This window comes from Dasypus novemcinctus, chromosome 5 (assembly GCF_030445035.2).
Source record: "Dasypus novemcinctus isolate mDasNov1 chromosome 5, mDasNov1.1.hap2, whole genome shotgun sequence".
NCBI lineage: Eukaryota > Metazoa > Chordata > Mammalia > Cingulata > Dasypodidae > Dasypus > Dasypus novemcinctus.
This window is the reverse complement of record NC_080677.1, coordinates 128,863,044-128,886,088: the sequence shown is the minus strand read 5'-3', so window position 1 is coordinate 128,886,088 and position 23,045 is coordinate 128,863,044. Positions and strand designations below refer to the sequence as shown.

General features: G+C 40.3%; 1 protein-coding gene across 1 annotated transcript in view; it reads right to left on the bottom strand.

Moving 5' to 3' along the window:
• Positions 1 to 23,045, bottom strand: part of CNTNAP2 (contactin associated protein 2) — a 2,351,919-nt gene that overhangs the window by 145,629 nt on the left and 2,183,245 nt on the right. Inside the window, exon 21 of the mRNA XM_058297514.2 lies at positions 8,680 to 8,773. Within this exon, the coding sequence (XP_058153497.1) occupies positions 8,680 to 8,773 (94 nt within the window). The remainder of the gene's footprint in view (positions 1 to 8,679; positions 8,774 to 23,045) is intronic.

Below are 23,045 nucleotides of genomic sequence, written 5' to 3'. Positions count from 1 at the left end.
ACCTGAGTCATGCCTAACAAACACAGTTCAAACAAAAGGGTCTCACATCCACAGAAATGAATTAGTTCAAAAACATAATCTTTTTCTTTTGGGGATTCATAAATCACTTCAAACTGTCACACTACCTAACATCATATTATACAATATTTGCTCATTCTTTGTCTATCCCCATTAAAATATGTAATTCAATTCTGTTTTATTCATTGCTCTTTTCCTGCCATATGCCATCTATAGGCACTCGATATAGTTTTGCAAAAATAAATCATTTCTTCAAATTCATTCATTCATTCCTTCAAACACTCATAGGCTAACCTTGGAGAACACATGATGGAGTTATTCTGTGATGTAGGTATAGTATTTTCTTCTCCTTCCACCTGTGATGGGGAAGACGTAAGCTTTCTTACTTAGTTGTAGGAGATACTGATGAAAGAAAAGTGTGTTAGATTGCATCAATAGCCCAGTTCTTCATTCCTCCTCATACCTTTATCCTTTTCCATGCGACTTTGCTATTCTCCTCAGTGAAGAAGTGGTCCATTTCCTTGCCCCTTGAGTTTGGGCAAGGAAATTATTAGCTTTAATGAATGTGCATGCTCGTGGATGTGACAAAACCAAACTGGGTGAGTGGGCTTGCTCTCTTGCATCTGTTCTGTTGCCTTGAGAGGAAGATGCTTGCACAGGTCTTCTGGTTCCAGGAGGAAGATGAAAGCCAGTCACCTCAGCTGAGCTCAGCTGAGCTCATTTGACCCTCAATTGACTCACAGATTAGTGAGAATAAATGACTGCTGTTTTAAGCCACTGAGTTTTAGAAGTGTTTGTTACACATCTTTACTTTTGGTCAACAGCTAATTGATACAGGAAGTAAAACCAAAGCTGCTTCTTTAGATTTTTTTGTAAACCTGAGAGGACTGTGAAGAAGAGAAGAGAGACAGAGGGAGAGAAGAGAGCTAAATCTTTGCCTAGAGAGCAAAGTATGTTTAGAAAAGGTGAGAGAGAGGACTGAGAAGACCCCTGTGCAGGGGTCTCTGTACCAACATGGGGTTAACTAGCTTCATTAAGAAAGGGAAGCAGAGTAAGCAGGAGGAATACCAGATCACTGAAGACAAAGGATTAAATTGCATTCTCCCTACATACCTAAATTGCTACAACATACGCCTCTTTTATAACCGTAGCAACCTCCAATTTGGATTCATTGCATAATCTCACTCCCTGATATAAATTTTCCAATCTACAGTTGGTGTTATCTGTCTAAAATGTCAGTCTGATCAAGTTATTCCCCTGATTTAAAAAAAATCAACAAACCCTCCCTTAGTTTCCTTTTGCTTCTGGGATAACATTAAAACCTTAGCCTGATTTACAAAGAAATCTCACCATATGACAGAAGCTATTGCTGCCTGCGTGTCTTTTTGCGTTCACCTCTGACTCCAAAGGCTGCTGATTGTGATCACTTATGCTCTCTGCTTGCTTCTGTCCCTTGGAGTATGTTGGACACAAACTCAGGGCAACCCAGAAGTGCTGGGGAGTTAATACCCCTGGAAGCAACCCTCACCAATAACAGATGGGGAGGAGGTGGAGAAATTGCCCTAATAGCGTCCTTGTCCTCGTGCCTACTCGAGAGCCTCTGACACGTGCTCTACACTGCCTCCTAGAGTTTCCCAGTGGCATTGTGCTCCATTTGCCCAACACGGGGATTGGCTCCATAACGTTCCATTCCTTTTCCTGTTTCAGTCCTCCATTCTGCTACTAGTTTTTCCCGGGATCAGCTCCCAAATAAACTTCTTGTATTCAAATCCTTATCTCAAACCCTTCTTCTGCAAGAACGCAAAATGGGGTAGGTGATCCTATAATTTAGCAATCCAGACTAGGTTGCATTTTTAGAGTGAAAGTGGGCACTGTTAGTAATTTACCTGTCCTGGCAAGAGTAAACAGAGACTGTCCTGAAAAAATCAGGGCATTTGGTCCTACGTATAAAGCCTTTTTAAGTCTGGACCCAGTTTACGGTGGCTGCATTACTTTTTATCACTTGCTTCTTTACACTTCAATTTCAACAATTCAAAAACTTACTTTTTCAAGTTTTTCTCATAAGACACTGTGTGTCCAAAGATAGTCACAACAGTTATCTCACATCCCACATGCTCTTTTGTAATGTGACCTAGCAAGAGAGAGTACGCGTCCCCTTCCCTGGAATCTGGGCTGGATCCCAGATTTTAACCAATAGCAAGTGACAAAAGTGTTGTTGTGAAACTTCTGAGGCTGGGCCTTAAGAGTTCTCTAACTTCTACCTTTGCTTTTTGGATTTCTTCCTGGAACACAGTCTCTATGGTGGGAGGAAGCCTAAGCAACCATGATGTGGAGCCTGTGGAGGAGAACTGGGCACCTGCTGATTGTGTGGCTATTGGTGCATGTTCTATCGGATGTGAGTATCTGGGCCCTATATGACTTGCAAAGCATATTAAATCCAAATGGATAGGCATTCAACTTTCATTCTACCACTGCGAGACATTGCCACTGAGAAGGGAGGCTGATAAAAAAATGCAACTGCCAGTAAAGCAACAATTCTTCTGCATTGGTTCTTAACTTCTTTTTAAGCATAGCTTCTCAAATTTAGGTAGAGGGATTATTGCCTTTTTATCAGAGAAAATATCCACTGTATTATTATTTTATATTACTAGGATTTTTAACAATGACACAAATAGTTCATTTGAATAAAATTAATAAAAAGAGGGATCAGAATTAACTTTCTAAAATTAAAACTTACATGATTACTGCCATTCTGAAAACAAAGGCTGTTAATAACACTGAATGTCTAGTATGCAATGGGCAGTATACATTGACATTGTTCTAAATTCATATCTCTAATGCATCCATAACAATGTGTATGATCAAGGGACCCAGAACACAATTACCCTCAGTTCTCAACTGGATCAAGAGAGCCTTTTCTATTTTAATATCACATTTCTCACCGTTTGAAAAAGAAAATTACTCACATCATAAATCTGCAGCTCTCAAGGATATTTAGACTTTATTTAGTCTGGCCTCACTCAATCTAGAAATCTCTCCAAAGTACAGAACAGATTTCTCTTTAGCTTTTGTTGAATACTCTCAATGCTAGAGAGGCTACTCATTTGCGAATAGTTCCAATTATTAGGAAGTCCTTTTTTTATACGGAAGGGAAGTCTTCCTCCTCCTCCTCCTCACAACTTCCGCTCACTGGCCCTAGTTCATTCCCGCGGAGGAAGCCTAGGCTGAGTCGAACGCTTCCGTCCTGCAGCAGCCGTCAAAGACGGAAAGCTGATGCACTTCTATGAAATCCTGTCTCTTCCTGGATAAATAGACTTTGGTCTTTTGCTTTATCCTTTATGGATCCCTTGTTGATCTGGTCTTCTCTTCAGAACAGCAGTATCCATCTTAAAATGAGGTGCCTAGGCCATCGCAGCCCAAAAGAGGCCCGACTGCCCTTGTTCTGGACACGATTCTCCTATGACTATAGCTCAGTATTGTCATCAGTTAAGAATCAGTTACCACTCTCTCTCAAGACAACACTCGGCGTCCTTTTCATATGCCAGGAATCTCCCATTTTTCACTCATGTGCTTCTCTCCCTCCTTCCCTTCCCCTCCATTCTCCTTGTCTAAGTACAGGTTTTTAGGTTTATTTCTGTTATATTTCCTCTCATTATCTTTATCCCACCTTTTTAGCCTGTCAAAATATTTCTGAAGTGTTTTTTTATCAACCAGCATAGTAAACCAAAACCATCACTTCCAGCTTTACATCATTTACAAACTTAATTTGCTGTTTGTGTCTCTCTTCAAGGCAATCAGAGAACTGTTGAAAAAGGCATGTACCAACAAAGGACTCTGCTCCAGTCTTTAAATTATGTTTCTCTTTCTTGACTTAAAGATCTCTTGAGAGACTATCTAATCTCTTGTTGAAAATCAGATACAGAAAGTCTATGGACTCACTCAGCTGGTAAATGATAAAAAATGGACATAACCATGTCTGGTGAAATTTCTACGTTGTGAACCTCTGCTGGTTGCTGGTGATCCTGACTTCCTTCCTATACTCAGAAGTTATGTACGAACCTATACTAAAAATTTGCTGTTGGTTGACAGTACCCTTTTATTTCTAGAACACATTTCCTCCATTCCCTTGATAAAGGTCACACTTACCCCTCATAAGATACCCTTTCTTCTATCCTTTTTATGAGACCATTTTAAAAAACGCTTATAAAAGAGTTCCCTGTGAAGCCACCTCATTTATTTAATCCATCTCATTTTCATTCTCTCCTGGGAGCTGATTCTGACTAGGAGCTGGCCCGGCAAAGCAGTAACTTGGGGGTGTCCATCTTTACTCCAAAATCTTGTTGGAGTACCTGGGAAGGTGGCTGCAAGTTCAATAGTAGTCATAGATGAGTATTTATATAGCCCAGGAAATGCAAATTGATTGTCTCTGAAAGACATATTGCTCCCAAAGGGAAATTTTAAAACACTCATCGCCAACCCTGGCCCTACTAAATGGGCAACTATTTAAGGACTACTGGCTTGAAGGGGTGCCTCGTGATTAGCTTCCTTAGGCACCCACACGTCTTTTCTGACCCCCATGGTGGCTCCTTGTGTTGTATTAACAGAGCTTTATCTTCAGACTATCAGATTCCTTCCTTGCTTCTTCCTCCTTCTGAAAGATGCAGGTGCTGTCAGGGAGCACAGCACGGGCCTCAGTGTCACACATTACTTGTTTCAAATCCCAGCTCTACCATTTACTATCTGGGTGACTTTAAGCCAGTGGTTCTCAGCTGGGTGGAATTTGGTCCTGCATCCCAGGGGGCATTTGGTAATGCCTGGAGACACTTTTGGTTGTCACAACGGGGGTGGGAGTGGGCGGGTGGGTGCTCCTGACTAGGGATGTTGCTGAACATCTTACAATGCACCGTGCAGCTGCTCCCATTCCCCACCCCCAGCCCCGGAAATTATGCCCCAAATGTCAGTAGTGCCACTGTTGAGAAATCTTGCTTTAAGCACACAAACTTTCTGAGTCTTGGTTCCTTTTCCTTGACGAAGATGGCAATAGCAGTTTTGGTCATGTTCTGAGAGTTATAAACAGTAATATCTTGAAAGTACATAGTGACTGCCCATAGCCAAATTAAAAAACTGGTAATTGTCTTGACCATTTCTGTACCACATAGTGTGTTAAATATTTCTAAAGATGTTATTAGCTTAGCATTAAAAGAGTAGTTAATTTACTCCACAAATATTTATTGAGCACATATTGTATGCTTAGGAACTATTCTGACAGCGGCAAATAGATTAGTTTTAAATAAAAGACAGAAACTCTGCCCTAATGGAGATAACAACTTGCAGGTATTTATTTTCTCCATTTTACAGATAACCGAAGCTCTAAGGAATCAAATTAGCTTGCCAAGATTTCAACATTAATAAATGGTAGACTGGATTCAAATCTAACTAGCTCTGCTTGAGTCCAAAGGTTATATTCTGTCCATTCTATCATTATCAGATCCCCATTTTTAGAAAAATCAGATTGTGAGATATAGGAGGATTGCTGAGGTTCCCTACTGCTTCCATATCTCACCTCTGTACTTAATTTTATCGATTATATCTGCATTGTCATCCATATAACGTTTCACTCTGCAGTCTACTTCTGTACTGGTATTCCTATTGTTTCTCTACCCTTTAACTGTCTATTTTTTTCCTGCATTTAAAAAAAAACTATCTATTAATTCAACAAATGCTTATTGACGACTTGCTCCTAGCTATGCACTGAGCTATGTGTTTTGAGGATACAGTGAAACTCTGAGCTACTACCTTGGTCTGTAGGAAGCTCACAGGTTAGTGGTGAGAGTCCACTTGGGCTGGAAGTCAGTGCGGTGAGGACCTGCACAAGAAGCCCTAACTTACAATCACATACATGATGTAATTTCAGGACTGTGGACTGCCTTATAGTTATTTATTTGTTCTTTACCTAACTCATCACCACGCACACAGTTAGTTTATGTACACACCAATGTTTTCCTTTGGTGTACAAAGAATTCAGGGTATATCACTTATACATTTGAAGTTTAGGTTATATTCTTTTAGCTTGACACATATGTACAGCACAGTAAATCCTGAGTTGTAGAAGATGTTGCCTTTACCATTATATGTTCATGACTTTGAAGGTTCATGCTATGCTGTATATTGTAGTTTTGCTGAGGGGTGAATTTAATCACATGAACTGAAATACAGATGAACCAGAAAGGATTATTTAGAGTGAGGAAACCTAGCAATTATCAAATATTACCATCAAAATGTGACTTTGTGAGTTTCATGAAGTAACAAAGTCTGTTGTTTCAGGTATATTCATAGCTGATGTTACTGTAATAATAGTGTCATTGTGTAGAGTTTGTTTTGATGGAATTCTTAAGGCCTTGAAAGAGCTCTTAAAATTTTTAGTTGCATTTGACTGATCTGTAGGCATGCATTATGGCAGTGTTTGCATATTCACTGTCTCTGGATGTATACATTAGGAAAGCCGAGGCTCTACCCACCAAAGAGTCATTTCTTGTTGCCAATTAATGGCTTATGTGACTTTCAGATCCAGCTTTTCTTCTGGACCTTGATTACTTTTAAAAATATATATATTTTTAAATTTTTAAAAAGATACTTAAATTACACGAAATGTTACACACAAAAATATAAGGAATTCCTATATGCCCCAACTCCGCACACCTCCCACCTTTCCCTACATTAGCAACTTCTTTCATTAATGTGGTATTTTCACTGCATTTGATGAACACATTTGGAGCATTGCCACTATGCATGGATTATAGTTGACATTGTAGTTTATACTCCTCCTACTCAATTCTGTAGGTTATGGCAGGATATATAAAGGCCTGTATCTGTCATTGCAATGTCATTCATGACAATTCCAAGTCCTGAAAATGTCCACATATTACACCTCTTTTTCCCCTTTCTATGCCTTTAGCACCTCCAGTGGCCACTGTCGCCACATCAATGATATAATTTCTTCCATTGCTAGAATCACAATAAAATACCTTGATTCTTAATGGCATGTTCTTCTGGTCTACCTAAGACTGTGGAACCCTGTCAGAGAGATTTAGCTTCAAAACTCTTCCCTACTACAGAGTATAATGTAGCCTTTGTCAAATCAATCTCCCTCGCTTCAGTTTCCTCATCTGTAAAATGAGTGTAATAATCATAGATTTGCTTCATTGGATTGTTGTGGCATTAGTTGGTTCTATACATGTAAAATGTTTAGCACAATGCCAAAATATAGTCGGAGTTGAATAAATTTTAGCCCTCACTCTTTTCCCACTTTGCCCCATTGATTGAGTGTTACTCCCTTAGGTCTTATTTACGGAGGATACAGTCTTTTCCTCTGGGGGGTTTAGGTGCTAACTCTACTTGTCTTACTGTCTTCTAGATTCCATACTCACCAATGAGACTGATGTTCCTGGTTCTAAGTCCAGGCATACATTTTGCTTGTGGCCACTTTCTGGCCCTCAATCATTTAGTCCCAGGACAATCTGCTGCCTAAATCTTCCTTTCTGCCTTCCTCTCTTCATTTCTAAGTAAACTGTCAGAGGGAATATTATATTGCAGTTAAGAGGAGAGACTGAGTGTCTGAATGCCTGGGTTCGAGTCTTCCTTCTGCCGTTTTATTAGTTTGGGCAAGTTATTGAATCTCTTTGTGCCTCAGTTTTCTCATCATGCTTACCTCACAGAAGTGTTCTGCAGATTAAATGAGTTCATATATTTAAAGTGATTAAAATAGGGCTTGGCCTGCATTCAGTCCTATGTGTGTGTGTGTATACATAGTTAGAGAGTGGGTCTCCTGTTTTCCACTCATTATCTGGCATTCCTTCCCCTAACCCCTTTAAGAGCACTTAAAAACGAAAAAAAGAAAACAACATTAATGTCATTCTGATCACACTGGATACACAGTGTAAACTCCTCCCCACTCTGCACATTACCCGCCATCTTATTATTTCCATCTTGGGTTCACAAGACACAATCCCATAGTAAAAGAAATTTCCATTGGTTTCACAATAAACATTTAAAAATACTTAATGACCATATCTATATTTTAATCTAGATAGCATATCTCCTATACGGAGGAGAAGGGCAATCCTCCATATCGAGAAGCGATGTTAAGTTACAATTCTCTAATTCCTCTCTGCCTTCTAATTTGCAAATTATATCAGGTGGCTTTCTTCAGAGAGTGAAACTGGGAGTGAAAATTGCATTTATATAATTAGACAAAAAGTTAATTTAAATATTGTTAGTAGGTAGAGGTTCTAATAAATCAAATGGATAAAATTTACAAAAAGAAGCCCTGGTCAGATCATTTGCTTCACTTGTGCTCTAGTTTATATCACATTCCAAATAATGTCGATTCTATTACCATCCTTGACTTAGAAGCTCCAACCACCCATCACAATCTTTTCAAAGGTGAATTGGCAGCTTTAGAATGTATTGCCCAAAAGATGATTTGATAAGGCTTCTCTGCTGCATCACTAAGAAAAACAGCACAGCTTTTCTTAATCCAAAAGCCATTCTTGACTGACGATAATGAAAGAAACTTACCCGGTAATTTAAAAACCCAAATTCACATTACCCAATGTATTTCTTATACTTAACACATTTACACCTAAAGAATGAAATTCTTACCTATAACTTTTCCTAAAAAGAGCGACTTTGGGGAATTGAAGAGTGTGTCAGATGAACTTGGCAGATGGTAACTCACAGGGGGATAGTGATCAAGCTGCAGGACGAAAACAAGAGATACTTTTAGAAGAATGTAGTTATCCTGCCCTCAAATCAAATCCTCCCTGGGGAATGACATGAGTCTTTGAACCCTGGTTTCCAAATATCCTATTTCATCAGTGCTGACTCTGAAATACCAGTCTGAGAAAATGAAGTCCATCTATACCTTTGCTACGGTTATTTGAAAACAATTTGAGCTTGGTAAAAGAAGAGCCTTTATGACTTATTCTCCAGTTTGTGCATATTTTCTCTGGATAATTTACCTGCTAGATTAAGATTCTTGCTCCTTTTAATGGAGTAAAGCCTGCATGATCCAATCCTCAGTATCGACCTCTGAGATAGAATATGCTTGATCTATTGAAATGAATTTTCTTTAAGATTCTCCTACCATCCTATTTCCTTTACCTTTTGGTATTATTCATTTACTGAGCAATATTGATCTTCAGACCTTATGTATGCGTAGTGTTTTGAAGTGCTGAGATTCAAGTAGGGTAAATATACATAGTTCTCTTTCTTATCAGAAGGAGAGTGATTTCTCTTTTCTGCCATGGGGCAGGGGCAGTTAGACCCTGGAGAGTATAAAGAGCACATTTGCTCTAATCGACGACTTGTTCTTTTTGGAAGTTGGTTGGAAGCAGAGGGAAGAAAAATGAAGCTGGTGGAAATAGCTTATAGATAATGGCTGTCAGCCTGATGCACATTTCTAATGACATTTCCCACATACAAAGTGTAAATTGTGGTATCACAGAATCAAAGGACTTCTCTTGTCCTTTGTGTCCCTGTGTGGCTTCTCCTGCCTTGTGAAAAAGGTGCCTTTTTACAATTAATACAGTCTAGTTGTGTTTTCCAACTGTGAACTCCTAGAGCTTTCTGGCTTTTTTTTTTTTAAATTTTTTTAATCCACCTGTGAAAAACCTTTTTGTAATCATTTATTTTTTCTCACGTGAGTTTAATATTGCTAAAATAAGCATAAGGAAAGATTTGGGTCATAAGGAAACACTGTGCATCACTATTGGTGACATTTCTTTGGGAACAGAGAGAATTAGGTAAAGGAAGGAGAAGGGGAAAAGCACTTGTTTAAAGCAGCAGCACAGACACCAGAAACTAGATCTACCCCTGAGTCCTTGCTAATAACTGAGGCTGATTAGGCAAAAGCCATCAGATGGGCAGAGATGCAGTGACAGGCAAGATAGTGCAGGCAAGTGAGCTAATCTCACTCAACACATCAAGCGAGAACTGGCTACAACAAAAAGAGACACTGAAGGAGAGATGATAATAGACACAGCAGACCAGGGAGCTGAGGTGGCACAAGAGATCGAGCACCTCTTTTCCACTCCAGAAGGTTCCAGGATAGGTTCCCAGTGCTGTCTAAAGAGAAGAAAAACAGACACAGAAGAATATACAGCGAATAGACACAGAGAGCAGACAAGGAGAGGAGTGAAGGGAAGGGCAGGGGAGGGTAGGGGAAGACAGGGGAGGGGAGGGAAGGAAATTAAAAAAAACAAACCTGCTAGCTAGAAACTTAAAGGTCATTGAGTAGTCAGGGTTAATAGATTCATCAAGTCTTAGGAACTTTAGTGCATTTTGAGCTGCAGAACTGGTATTGCAAGATTTAAAAAAAAATTAATTAATTAATTAATTTCTCCCCCCTCCTCCCATTGTCTGTTCTCTGTGTCCATTCGCTGTGTGTTCTTCTCTGTCTGCTTGTATTCTCATTAGGCAGCTCTGGGGACTGATCTTGGGACCTTCCAGACTGGGAGAGAGGCGATCATTCTCTTCTACCACCTCAGCTCCCTGGTCTGCTGCGTCTCTTATTCTCTCTCCTCTGTATCTCTTTTTTTTGCATCATCTTGCTGTGCCAACTCTCTGCATGGGCCAGCACTCCTGCCCAGGTAAGCACTCCTGCGCAGGGCAGCACTCTGCACAGGCCGGCTAGCCACAGGGACCAGCTTTCCTTCACCAGGAGGCCCTGGGCATTGAGCCTTGGACCTCCCATATGGTAGACAGGAGCCTAGTAGCTTGAGCCACATCCACTTCCCAGTACTGTAAAGTTTTGTGCATGAGTGAATATCTGGTAGTACTTTGAGAAAAGTCCAAAAAAGATTGCTATTAAAGCAAACATTTGACATTCTCAACTATAATTTTGAAAAATTTTCTATAATGTCAAATGTATCATCAACAAAACCCTAATTCTGGCCAGAGAATCTTATATATTTTAGGTCACATAAAGTTTCTTTGAAGTAGAGGTTGTATTGTTTCTGCTAAATATTAGCTAGTTGCTTTGGCGCCATCTCGAGGCTGCCCTCTGTAACTGCTGCTGTCCCTCCATCCACTTTATCATGTTATCTAAAGGCCACTGCAACAGCAACAGGCCAGCATAACGAATAGCCATGACATTAGTATCTCACAGTGATGCTCTCCCCCTAAACAACTCATATAGCTTAATCTATTTTATTAAGGGGCTTTAAAACTGGATATGAACAATATATGTTCATAATAGAAAATTTTAATAATGTAGATTTGGAGTGGAAAAAACAGTGATAATTACATTTAAAAAATACTCTTTCAATTTTTACCACAATTGGAATGGGGCCCAATTATACATACTGTTTTGTATTCTCTTCTTTTCACTAAATGATACATTATGAACTTATTTCTATGTCAATAAATATGTGACTAACTCATCATTTGTAATGGATAACGAGTACTGAATTGTGTGGATTATAGAGTACACAGGTTTTTAAAAAGTCAAATTTCTATGTTTAGACTTTCAGATTGAGGCTGATGCTTAATTATTAAAAATAACATTGTGAAGGTTATCCATGTTCATATATTGTTACTCATTTATTTGATTATTTCCTTAGATACATTCCAAGAAATGGAATTGCTGGGTCAAAGGGCTTGTACATTTAAAGGATTTTGGAAAACCCTGTTGAATTACTTCCAGAATGATCTGAACAATTTTCATGATCATCAACAATGAACGAAGGCACTGGTTTCCCACATCCTTATTATCATTTCCTCTTATTAGATCTTTTAGCTTTTATCAATGTTACCTAAAATATGCTATATCATTGTTCTTTTAATATGAAATTTAATTTTTTTCTCTTTTTAATTACAGTAAGACTGAATACCTTTGATTCTTTGCCAATTTTTACATATGTAACTCATCTTTTCCTCCATGATCTATAAAAGCTTCCTATGGATTAATATTTTAAACTTAATTAACCAGTATGCCATATACATTGCAACTTTTCTGTCTTTTAATTTTCCTTATGGTGTCCCCTAACCTTTTACTATATGCAGAAAATACACTTTTATGAAACAAACAAACAAACTTTTTTTTCTCATTCTTTTGTTTTCTTTAGGAGGTACCAGGAACCATACCTGGGACCTCCCCTGTGGAAGGCAGGCACTCAACTGTGTCAGCCACATCCACTCCTGAAACAAAATTTTTGAAACTTTATATTTTTTGCTGTTGTGATTTGCATAAAAAAATTGACTTCTACTTCTAAACAGACAGAAACAGTTCACCATTTCTTTTTAAAACACTTTATGGTTTTATTTATTTATTTTGTATATTTACATCTTAATTCAATGATTCCCCTAAGTGATTCTAAATATTTAGTTATTCATTCAATCAATATGTGCCAAACTTGTACTGTGCCACCTCTATATAGCTGTCAATGAAACAGACATTGTCCCTTTCTCTTTGAGACTTAAGGTCTAGTGAAGGAAGATGTGTTAAACAAACATGCAGTTACAAGTTGAAAAGTAGTATAGGGTTAAATAGGCTACAGGGTTAGAGATGGGAGCATAGACGTGGGATACTGCAGGAAAGGCCCGTCCCAAGGGCAGCTATTGAAGGTGAGCATGGGATGAGAAGGAAATGGCCATGTAACAAGCTGGGGCTTGAGCATCTCAGGCCAGAGAGATGGCTTAAGGTGGAGAATGATGAGTGACGAGAGGAAGAGTAGCTGAGATAAAACTGGAAAGTTCAGTAGGGACCAGATCAAGCAGGGCAGGGTCATGTAAAACAACAGTGAGGAGGATGGAGTTTATTCTACCTGCAGCAGGAACCCATTAAAGGATTTAAACAGAAGAATGTCAATAGTCGTCATATTCTGAAAAGATCACTGGCTGCTGTAAGGAGAATAGAATGAAGAGAGGCAGGTGCAAAGTGGGAAGAACAGTTAGGAGGCAATTGCAAAGACTGGGTAGCTTGAAATAGGATCTGGAAGTGGGAATGGGAAGAGTGGGTACTTTAGAGGGCGAAGCCCTAAGATGTGATGATAAAGGTGGGCGTGAAGGAGATGCAGGCATCAGGAGTACTCTCCGTTTTCTGGCTTGAGCATCTAGGTTTTGTATGAAATAAAGATTCAATATTAGAATCGAATATCTTCTTGGGAAAGAAAAGAACTTGTTTTTAAAACTCGTAGTCATGATATAATGACAAACTTGGCTGGTTTTATCCCCTGGCAGATAACTTCTAAATCTTTAGAATTTCTGGTGGTACATGGTAGGGGTGTCTTTGGCTCTTCATGGTGGGGCTTCCAGACCACACCTGACAGTTCATACTGACCAAGACTGTTTCTCTTTCTCTTGACCAAGGAATGCCCTACCTGCTCCTTCTCCTGCCATGACTACCTTGAGACTGATCTTGCAGCTGTGGGATTGCAGTTAAAAACAAAACAAAACTCAGACTGCAGGGGAAAAAGGAAAAAAGACATCCTCAGACCCTAACTATTCTAAATATCATACCCAGCCCCGATCACCTGCTCCCCTCTTCCTCTCACTTGGGCTCCCCAGGCACCTGAGAGAGTACCTGGGTAATTCCCTATCTCCTTCCTCCTTCTCTCTCCAGGCCCTTACAGACTCCTTGTGGCCTAATTTCCACAAAGAAAAACATACTAAACCAAGTGCTCCCAATTGCAAACTAAGCTAATCCCTCAGTCATTCCAGTGGGCAATTCCCCCTTACTATCTTCTAGGGCTTTTCCTTCTGGGCCTTAAAAAGCCAGCTATCCTTTGTTGAGTTCTCTTCTTTCCTCCCTGCAATAGTAGCCCCTGACTATCGTCATCCCTGACTGCTTAACATTGGTGCAGTTTTTCCTTTGAGATATGCTCAGGAGATGACAGGGTGGGGTCAGTCACATCCGAGGTCTTAGGGTAGGGGGCTGGCCATGCCAGAAAGACCAGGCATGTGATTAGGAGGTTGGGTTTGGAGCCGTCCCGTCAGCCCCATCGGCCCGACCTCAGGGATTGAGTTCAGCAAGGCAGGCCGTGCAAGTTGCATGTCCTCTTGTGTGGAGTAGGAACAGGTCACCCTCCCAGCAAAGAGATGTGTCTTATCAACCATGGAAGCTCCTCTGAGCTTCAACTGTTCTGAGTCCATGGCTTTCACTGACGGAATCAGGGCCCCTGTGGTTGAATTCAGCCTGCAGCCCTTCTTCTCTCCCAGAGCCTGGGGAGGTCAGGCAGGCATGGCATTATGTCTTGTATTTCACTGTTAAAATGAGCTGGACATTTCACATAAGGTATTCTTTATCATGGAATGGAAACAAGAGGTTGGAGTGATGGAGGCAGGGACTATAAGCTAACGACTGGGTCTGGCAGATAGAAGCTGAAAAAGGCACAGAAACAGACTCTGCCCTCAGCCTGCAGAAGGAACCAGCGCTAACCCAACACCTTGACTTTAGCCAGTGAGACCGATTTGGTTTTCTGACTTTTAGAACTGTAAAATAACAAAGTTTGTGTTATTTCCGTCCACTAAGTGTGTGGTCATTTGTTACAGTAGCAATAGGAAATGAATATAAGACATTTGAAAAAGACCCTGAGCAACCAAAAACAAAACAAAACAAAACTCAAAAACAAAAACCACACATCTCCTTTTCCCAGATAACGTGGCCTAGGCTGTTTCTTTTCCAATGACAACTGAAGTCTCCTTCTGTTCCTCCGGCTTTCTAGGTAAAAATGAAGATATTCAATTACTGAATTACCCCTGCTTTCTGACAGCACCCAATCCGGAAAAGATCTTTGCTTCCTTGAACTATCATAAGCCTCATCATTCTCCATGGTATTAGGGTATCTCTATGTCAATTATCATTTTATGCTCTCAGCTCCAAATGTACCTTCAATACATGCTCTATGATAAATAACAGAATTTCTTTCTCTTTTGAAGTGAGCACGATGTTAAGTTTTCTCAATAGAGGGCACTGGAGGGACACGTCAGGAGGAAGAGGCTTTGAGAAATTTCCAAAGCAGACTTAGGCAAGTGGGGGGCAACGGGGGAAGTCTGCCGAGGGTGTGAGAACATCCCATGGAGTCTGCTTAAACCACAGACCCAAAACTAGACCCCTCTGTGACCTTGCAGCTTCAGCCTGATGAGAAGCTCACCACAGTCACCTCTACATGAAACCAGAGCCCCTGGGCAGCGTCCGTGTGGCTCACATACTCTGATGGCCAACTGCCCCCCACCACATGCCCAGACTCCTGCTGCATGCCCACACTATCCATTGCTGATTGCCTGCTCCCTGCCCACATTCTGGAAGATTCCCTATTGCTTGCCAGCAAAGAACTCCAGAACTGCTCTAACCTGGTCAAACCAGAGAAGGTCTCTGCTCTCTGGAGGACCAACCACACCTGAAGGATAACAGTCTGAATCCCTCCAAATTTGTCCTTCCTTGGCTACTCTCTGTTGCCCCATGGTGCAGTATTGATTTTCCTTATATCTTATCGTTACTCTTATCATAGTTAATTCTGAAATTAAGCATCCCATGTTTAATCTCTAACTGTATGGTTTCTATTGCCTGATTGGACCCAGACTACTACATCCTTTCTGCAGCAAGTAATAAACCCAGTGTTGTTTGATTGCAAATGCTGTCCTGGAGTTCTTTGCTGATGGGAATCAATAACAGAAACAAGAAAGAGGCAAGTATTGAGCAACTACTGTGTGTAAGGCCTTTTGCTAGGTTTTTCAGGCATTCTTTAATAGATAATAAATAGGTATTATCTTCACTTATTTGATGTTATAAAAAGTGTCCAAAGTCACAAAAAGAGTAAGTGGCAGAATTGGTGCTACATCTGACCACAAAGACCAAATGGTAAGCTGAAAGTTATAGACTCCTGAACCAGCCCAGACATCTCAACTAGGAAAGGGAAAGGATCAGTTTTATTTTAAATATTTACACTTGCATTAAATCGGATAAGGCAAAAAGAGCTCAATCTGAAAAGCCTAAGGAAATGTCACATTACATAATTTCACTTGTATTCCAGGTGGTTGCCTCTTTTCAAATGAACCCTGGTGCATTTGCCATGGTTAAGTGTAATAATTTCAAGGTAATTTCTTTGGGGTCCAAGTGAGCTATTTTGCTGTGCATTTAGCTGGTAGTCATTTCACTGGCAGTTAAGAGGCTATATGAAATTGTGTAATAGAGGCTCATTAAAATTAAAGACTGTGACTCCATGTGCCCCAGGACAGCCTTAAGGGAACACTAATTTGTTCAACATTTACCATTAAGTCATTAAAAGCATACTGATTCAGGCAGGGCCTCATGTCTTACACACTGAGTTTAGAGCTTTAATGTCCTTTCAGGTATTATTTTGCAATTTCAGTTCATTTCCATTCTTAAGCCACAGTTTGTATTGGCAGCGTATGAAGGGATTTCATCAGCCTTTTATATTTGGCGGATGAAATAGAGAAGCCAGAGAAGGAAAAAAGAAGACGGAAATGAACATTGTGGATTATATCTGACCAGATAGAAAGGCCAGAGCCACATCTCCTGGGATGAAGGGACACAGGGCCAAGTTGGGCGCTCCCCTCCCATTTCTGGGGTTTTAGCCAAGGGTCCAAGATTTCCTGCCTCCTTAACTAATACCTAATTTGGGTTAATACTTGGAATTAGCGCAGAGATATTCAATTTAGAAAATATCATCTTGATGAAAGTTAAAAGGCTACCCCTGAGTATAGGCCAGTGTCAAGAGATACTAGGTATGAGAAAATTATCAGCTAATTTCATTTCCCTTATCCATCTCTATCAATCCCTCTCAAGCTGAAAACTCCTACAGGCTTTAGAAGAAGACACAGTTTGAAAAACAGAGACCATATCTTTCTCTCACATCTTCATCTCCATTCCAACTGGGTGTTAGCGGATGGCAGGACCCACAAGCCCCAGGCCATTCACAACTAAGGATTGGAAAGAGCAGGACTCAGCCCCAGTATCAAGACAGTTTCATCTCAATGTTTCCCACTCCTTGCTGGGTCCAGAATCACTTTGTTCCCATCAATGGAGAGGGCACAAAATAAACTTAGGCGAGAATGGGAGATCAAGAGTAGAGTTAACTGTGAGTCTGTCACTAGGTGGTGTCACAGTCCTGGCCCTCCCCCTCCTTTGGCTAGACTGTACCTGAGGGCAAGGGCTATGTCCTATTCACTTCTCCTTGCCCAGGAGCTAGCACAGGGCCTGATACAACATATGCTTGTTCAACTTGATCCTTGGGGTTAAGCTGGTAGGGGAGAAATAGACCTAATGTGGGAGACCAGGGGATAACACCTCACCTCTGGACTTTTGGCTGTTTTTTTTTCTGCAGCATTATCTAGCCAATCACCCTGTCAATTTAGGATGCACATGAAACAGATGCTCACCAGATATTTATTAAATGTACCATATTGGCATGTGTGTATCTGCGTGTGTGGTTAAGGCAGGGAAACCACAGCTTTTATTTCTATTAGAACTTCTGTTCTTAGCACTATTCATGATTTAATTGGTGGAAGCCCTCAGAGAATTCTATGGCCATCGGTTTGCCTGAGAAAACCTGACTCTATCCTTGCTGAGTTTGTCTAAGGAGATTGATGGTTAATCTGGAAGTCTGAATCTCTGAGCATTAGAACATTCCCCACTACTTTGAAAGCCTTGAGTTCCGCATAACCCGTGCCTGTGAACCACAAGCCTATCATTGTGGGGACTTATATGCCAGCGCCTTCCCAATCTTTCCTTCCAGTATGACTATCCCTCCAATTCTAAGTAGAAGCAAGGATGCTGATGGGAGGGTCGCTGTCTGGGCTGCTGATGGTTAGGTCACATTGCCTTCCATCTTAATTCGCTTTTGGCCTAAGCTCCTCATCAACACTGATGACTATAGAGACACTTTAGGAGAAGAATGAGGCCAAGAAAGACTGGAATAAATGAGAAAAAGTCACGCTTTTATAATTGAGTTAGTGATGAATGCCTGTCCCAGAGGTGCTTTAATGTGTTACAAGGCACATGTCTTTATAAATGGAAATGCTTCAGTTAACTGCAGATAGACGAGCTAAGGAGCTTTTGCCTCATCAGGAGAGATTAAATAGCCCTGGGTTGATCAGAGAGGAAGGTGGCATCTTCCTAGAGAGAGAAGAGGCAAGAGCATAGGGCAAAGGAGAAGCACTGTGAGGCTTCTTGCTCTCCTTGCAGGGGTCTCCACAGGGCTCTTGGAAACTGTCTCATAGATTTCTGGTATAAGATAGGAGGCTTGGTCTGGGGGAGAGACAATCGGACTGGGAGGTAGGTCCTAGCTGTGGGACATTTAACAAGCCCCAATGTCTCTTGGGCTTCAGTCTCCCTATTTTTAAAACGAGGAGTTTGAATCTGATAATGCTGACTTGAAGGTTTCTTTGAGAATGTTTCGGCACTATGGGCCTAAGGAATAGCTTTTTCCCAGCCCTTCGGGCTTTGAGAGGCCCTGCTGCTGCTAATACACAGTCCTGGGGCATAACTTTGTAAAATATTCCTTTAGGATACTGTTCCACCTTGGTCGATCCTGATGATGGATGGGAGGTGGGAAGCAGGGTCACTTGCCCTAGAAGCCTAAGCACAGTGCTCCACTTTCAATGAGAACAACTGCTGTCTTTGCTCTAGGTATTTATATATTGCAACAAATTTGGCTCCCAACATTCAGTCTTGAGAAAAGGCTTATAGAGGTCAGTTTCAACTACCTCGTTAACCACTTCTTTTCACAAATGTAGAAGAAGCTGAAACCCAGAAAGAGCTAGTGCCCTGTCCAGGTGCACAGACTAGAAGTCATTGCACCAGCCGGTCAACAATATTAAACCATGAGGAATGTTCTCCAGAAATGCTTGAGAAATAATGGATTTAAGAGTCAGACCCTTCTTGGCTGTAAATGTATATTAATTCTCTATCAGAGATGACTGGAGGTTTCTTTGTGGCGTGAAAACGAGAGGTATTATAAGTACTTATTACTATTGTCATTATGCCATCATTATTATGGTAATGCAATCAGTAAAATGTATCTGCCTCTTAAGGTCTGGTGCAATTGAAATTCCGTTATTGCTGCAATTAAAAGAATTAGTGAGCCCATTAGGTGATTTATACTTTGTATCAAAAATTTCTCAAAATAATAAAAAGAAAAAAAATTAACCTTCAAACATTGATCTACTTTCTCTAGTCTAACACTCCACCTACTGGAAAAATACTGAATACTATTTGAAGCACCAGATATTTAAAAAAACTCAAACTGATTCTTTATCAATAAATCTGTATACTATTTATAAGCATCCCGTGAATGAGGAGAATTACTCATTGCACAGCAGATAACACTGTTTTCTCTAATAACCTTAATTTCAATGGCATGTATAGCATGAATGGTCTGAACACTATAAGACTGTTTAAAAGAATATGGTCAGAAAAATATTAGGACTTTTTGGTTTTGTGTATTTGACTTGCACATGAGAATTCAGAAGATGATTATAAACCATCAAAAATAAAAGTCTCAACCAGTACCTAGTAATAATATTTCAAATTACCTTCTTAGCATGAGACTAGGTTATGGTTTTTATACACACTTATATTTAACATCACTTTTAAGAGCATTAAGACCATCAACTTTAATCAGTTAGATAATAATTTGCACAATAAGCATCCATTCATTCAATATCTAAGGCATATTTTCCCTTAAGAGCATAAGGCAAAACACAAAATTTTGACAAATTGTAAAATTACTTACCAGGACTAAGGAACAACAAACAAATGGTAGAAAAAGGGAGGAAAAAAACAAAAAACAGGAATAAAAAAATAAAATCAGGAGATCATTTCTGAAAATAGGTATTAAAAATACAATGTTGCTAAAACTACATAATTTTGTGGTTAAATTTTAAAAAATTAATTAAATGAAAAAGAATAAAGAAATAGGAACAAGAACAATTGTGACAAAGTGTAGACCTGCCAAATATGATTGAATTCTTTTTTATTTTAGTCTTTATTAGCCCCTGTAATCTTGATTGTCAAGGATGTGTTTTCAGGGGCTGTTTCAGTTTGGTTTCTGGTGAACTCCTGGGTGAGTTGTATGGGGGAAGTTTTAATGGGGTCATCAATAAAAATGATGTATTAGGAAACGTCTAGGGCCACTGTGAAAAGGGAAACTTTTAGTCTGATGAGTGTAAGCATTGATGATTTCACATTGTGTTGCTGCCAAGGTTGGAGCTGGTCATTGTTGAAGGGGTGGTCACTCTGTCAAGTTCAGAACATGGGCCCTCACTGTACTGCTGTAGGTACAAGGTCTTTATTTGAAGATGAGCCCCCTGCAGAAATACACAAGGAGTTAAATCTCAGGAAGGAGGCTGGTTGTCTGCCTCAGCTGGGGGCATCAGCCTGTGTGCCCTCCTGAGATGGTTACTCCTGCAGGCAGACCAGGGCTGAGATGAGGGAGCAGCGCAGGGTAACCTGGCTATGGAGGGTTCTGGAGCCCCTGCCAGAGAAGATAGACCTTGGCACCAGACACAAGCCATCCCTCTGACCTTATCTCCTACCAGCCAGCAGCCTTTCAGTAAACTAGTCCTAAATAACACCAGGACTTTCATACAGTTTTTCTCTCCAGTTACCCTGTGAGTTTGGCCTGGTGGTAAGGTAAAGATGTGTACAAGGATATGTGACCAGCTAGGGTCAAGGTGCTTTGACTCTTGTTCGGAAAATAAGGTTTAGAAAACAATTAAGGAATGTTATTATCAAAATACATTGAAATTGAATATAAAGTATTGTACACAATTCTCTGGTCCTTAGGCTGTGCTTTGAGGAGAAATGGGAGATGACAATGGAAAGAAAAGGGAAGAAATGTTGTTGTGGAAGACTTTGAATGCCACAGTGCAAAGTTTGGAGTTGATCTGAAAATGGCTAGGTTTCCAGTTTTTGTTTTTTTTTTTTAATCCTGCTGAAGCATCTCCTTCCCCTATTCCTCTACCACAAACTTCTGTTCATTTATAACTACAATTTTTTTTTTTAATAGGAAGCCAAACCTCTTACAAGGAAGGGTTTTGTGTCTTTTGAGCTCCTGAATGCTTTGGACCTGCAAGTTTGGACCCTGTTTTGGGAAGACTTGACTTTGTTGTACAAAGCAGTTGGGAGACCTATTGATGGGTGAGGACAGAGGTGGGGAGCCATGGAGAAGGAATCAGAGAGAAAGCAGAAAGCCCAGTGCTGCATAGGGTGAAAGGCTTGTGAGAAACATACCAGAGAGATGGATAGAATAGTTATTGAGGACATAGTTATCTAATCGGTGATATGAAGTTCAATGTGCTATGCTTCCTCAATAAAACTACTGTTCAGTGAATGTTTTAAGTGCCTGCATGTGTTTGTATACCAAAGAAGTTGCTGAGTTCCATTTTGGGTGGATATGCTGTGGATCAGAGAGAACATCTACAGGAGAAAGAGCCTAGAAAAAAAAGAGGAACCCTGGAAATCTGCAGAAATCCTGGAGAGGGTTTTGGACTTCCATCATAGAGTGAAGGTTGGTAAAAATTATGATTCAAGGTGATTTAGTCAAGATACTAAAGGGCTAGAGGTTTCCATTTCATATCTGGTTCAAGCAGGTGTGGGTAAGTTTGGGGACAAGAGCCCCAGGATTTTTCTCCTTTAGTTTCTGAGGAATCCTCTTGAGAAAAAAAGCTCATTTTAATGGATGAGAGAGTTTGGGTGCAGAAAGTGAGTTCAAGGACACTAGGCAAGGGTAGGGGTAATTCTGAGCCTGTAAGAAGGAGGACATTGACACTTAATTCCCAAATTGGATGTCTGCTCAACCACAGGGCTTGTTAACCTACCTGCTACTACTGGAATAACCAGGCACATATTAATGTGGGTGGGTAGGGGGAAGGATGCATACTGCAGAGAGAGAACATGGCAAATGGTCTGGAGGAGAAGTTATCTTGATTACCTGCATCACAAGATGGGGAGAAGATGGATCCTATCTATGCCCTGCCTATGCCTCCTCTGTGTTGGAGGTTGAGGCGGGTGGATGGGATTGCAGACCTCTGCAGAAGGGAGAGAGGAAGAACACCCATCCAAGCAAAGTAACATGGTGATGTCCACTGGCGATTCAGGCAGAACATGTGACTGAATCTTGCAAGGGCCCACCAATTCCTGGGGTTATTGCTTAGAAATGAAGACATCTAGGAACTGGAAACCTATTAGAGTCACCATTTGTTTACTTTGTGCCAAGAGAAGGAGGGAAACCTCAGCAGGGGTAGTCATGTAAGCAGGTGTCTGTTTTCCTTCTCCCCTATCCCATATGAAAGAGACACTTAGGAAAGAAGGAGAAAAGTTTAAAAAAACAAGTACATAGGAATAAGCAGCCTCCATGAAATGAGACCCACAAGTTTACATAGGGATATGGCGGGGAGGGGGGAAATGGAAATTTAACAGAGTACTAAATTCAACATTTGGTACCAGGATTTGGAAAATAAACCATTTCCAATTTATATCTGAAAGAGCTGAGTGTCTTCACTAAACCTGCTACATTGACTAGCGTTATCATATCATACTATGTTCATGATTTTAAGATGACCATTTAGACACTTCACAAAAATAATAAAAAATGGATTATTCTTTGTTTTATTCATCTATAGTTACCAGATGTTAAAGAAATCCCAAGTCCTTGCGCCTTTAAGCTCAACAAATTACAACTAGGAGTGTTGCTTTTGTTATTGGTATGATCACCTCAGAAAAAATTCTTTAAATCTAAAATAGTCAGAAAGACCTAAACACACTGAACCTTTGTTGTTTACCTGTATAAAACAGGTAAAGAAACCTATTCAATGGCTTGACAAGCTTGGAGAATGAGCTAATGATAGAAATAGGGTTAAAAAAAATAGATATGAATAGGTTAGAACCATAGTGTGTCAGTCAGAGTCATGGCAGGAAATACATGGCTCACTCAAACATTGCTCAAGAGAAAAGAGATTAACGGAGGTTTGTCTGTTGAGCTGTAGGCAGGATTAAGGGAACCAAG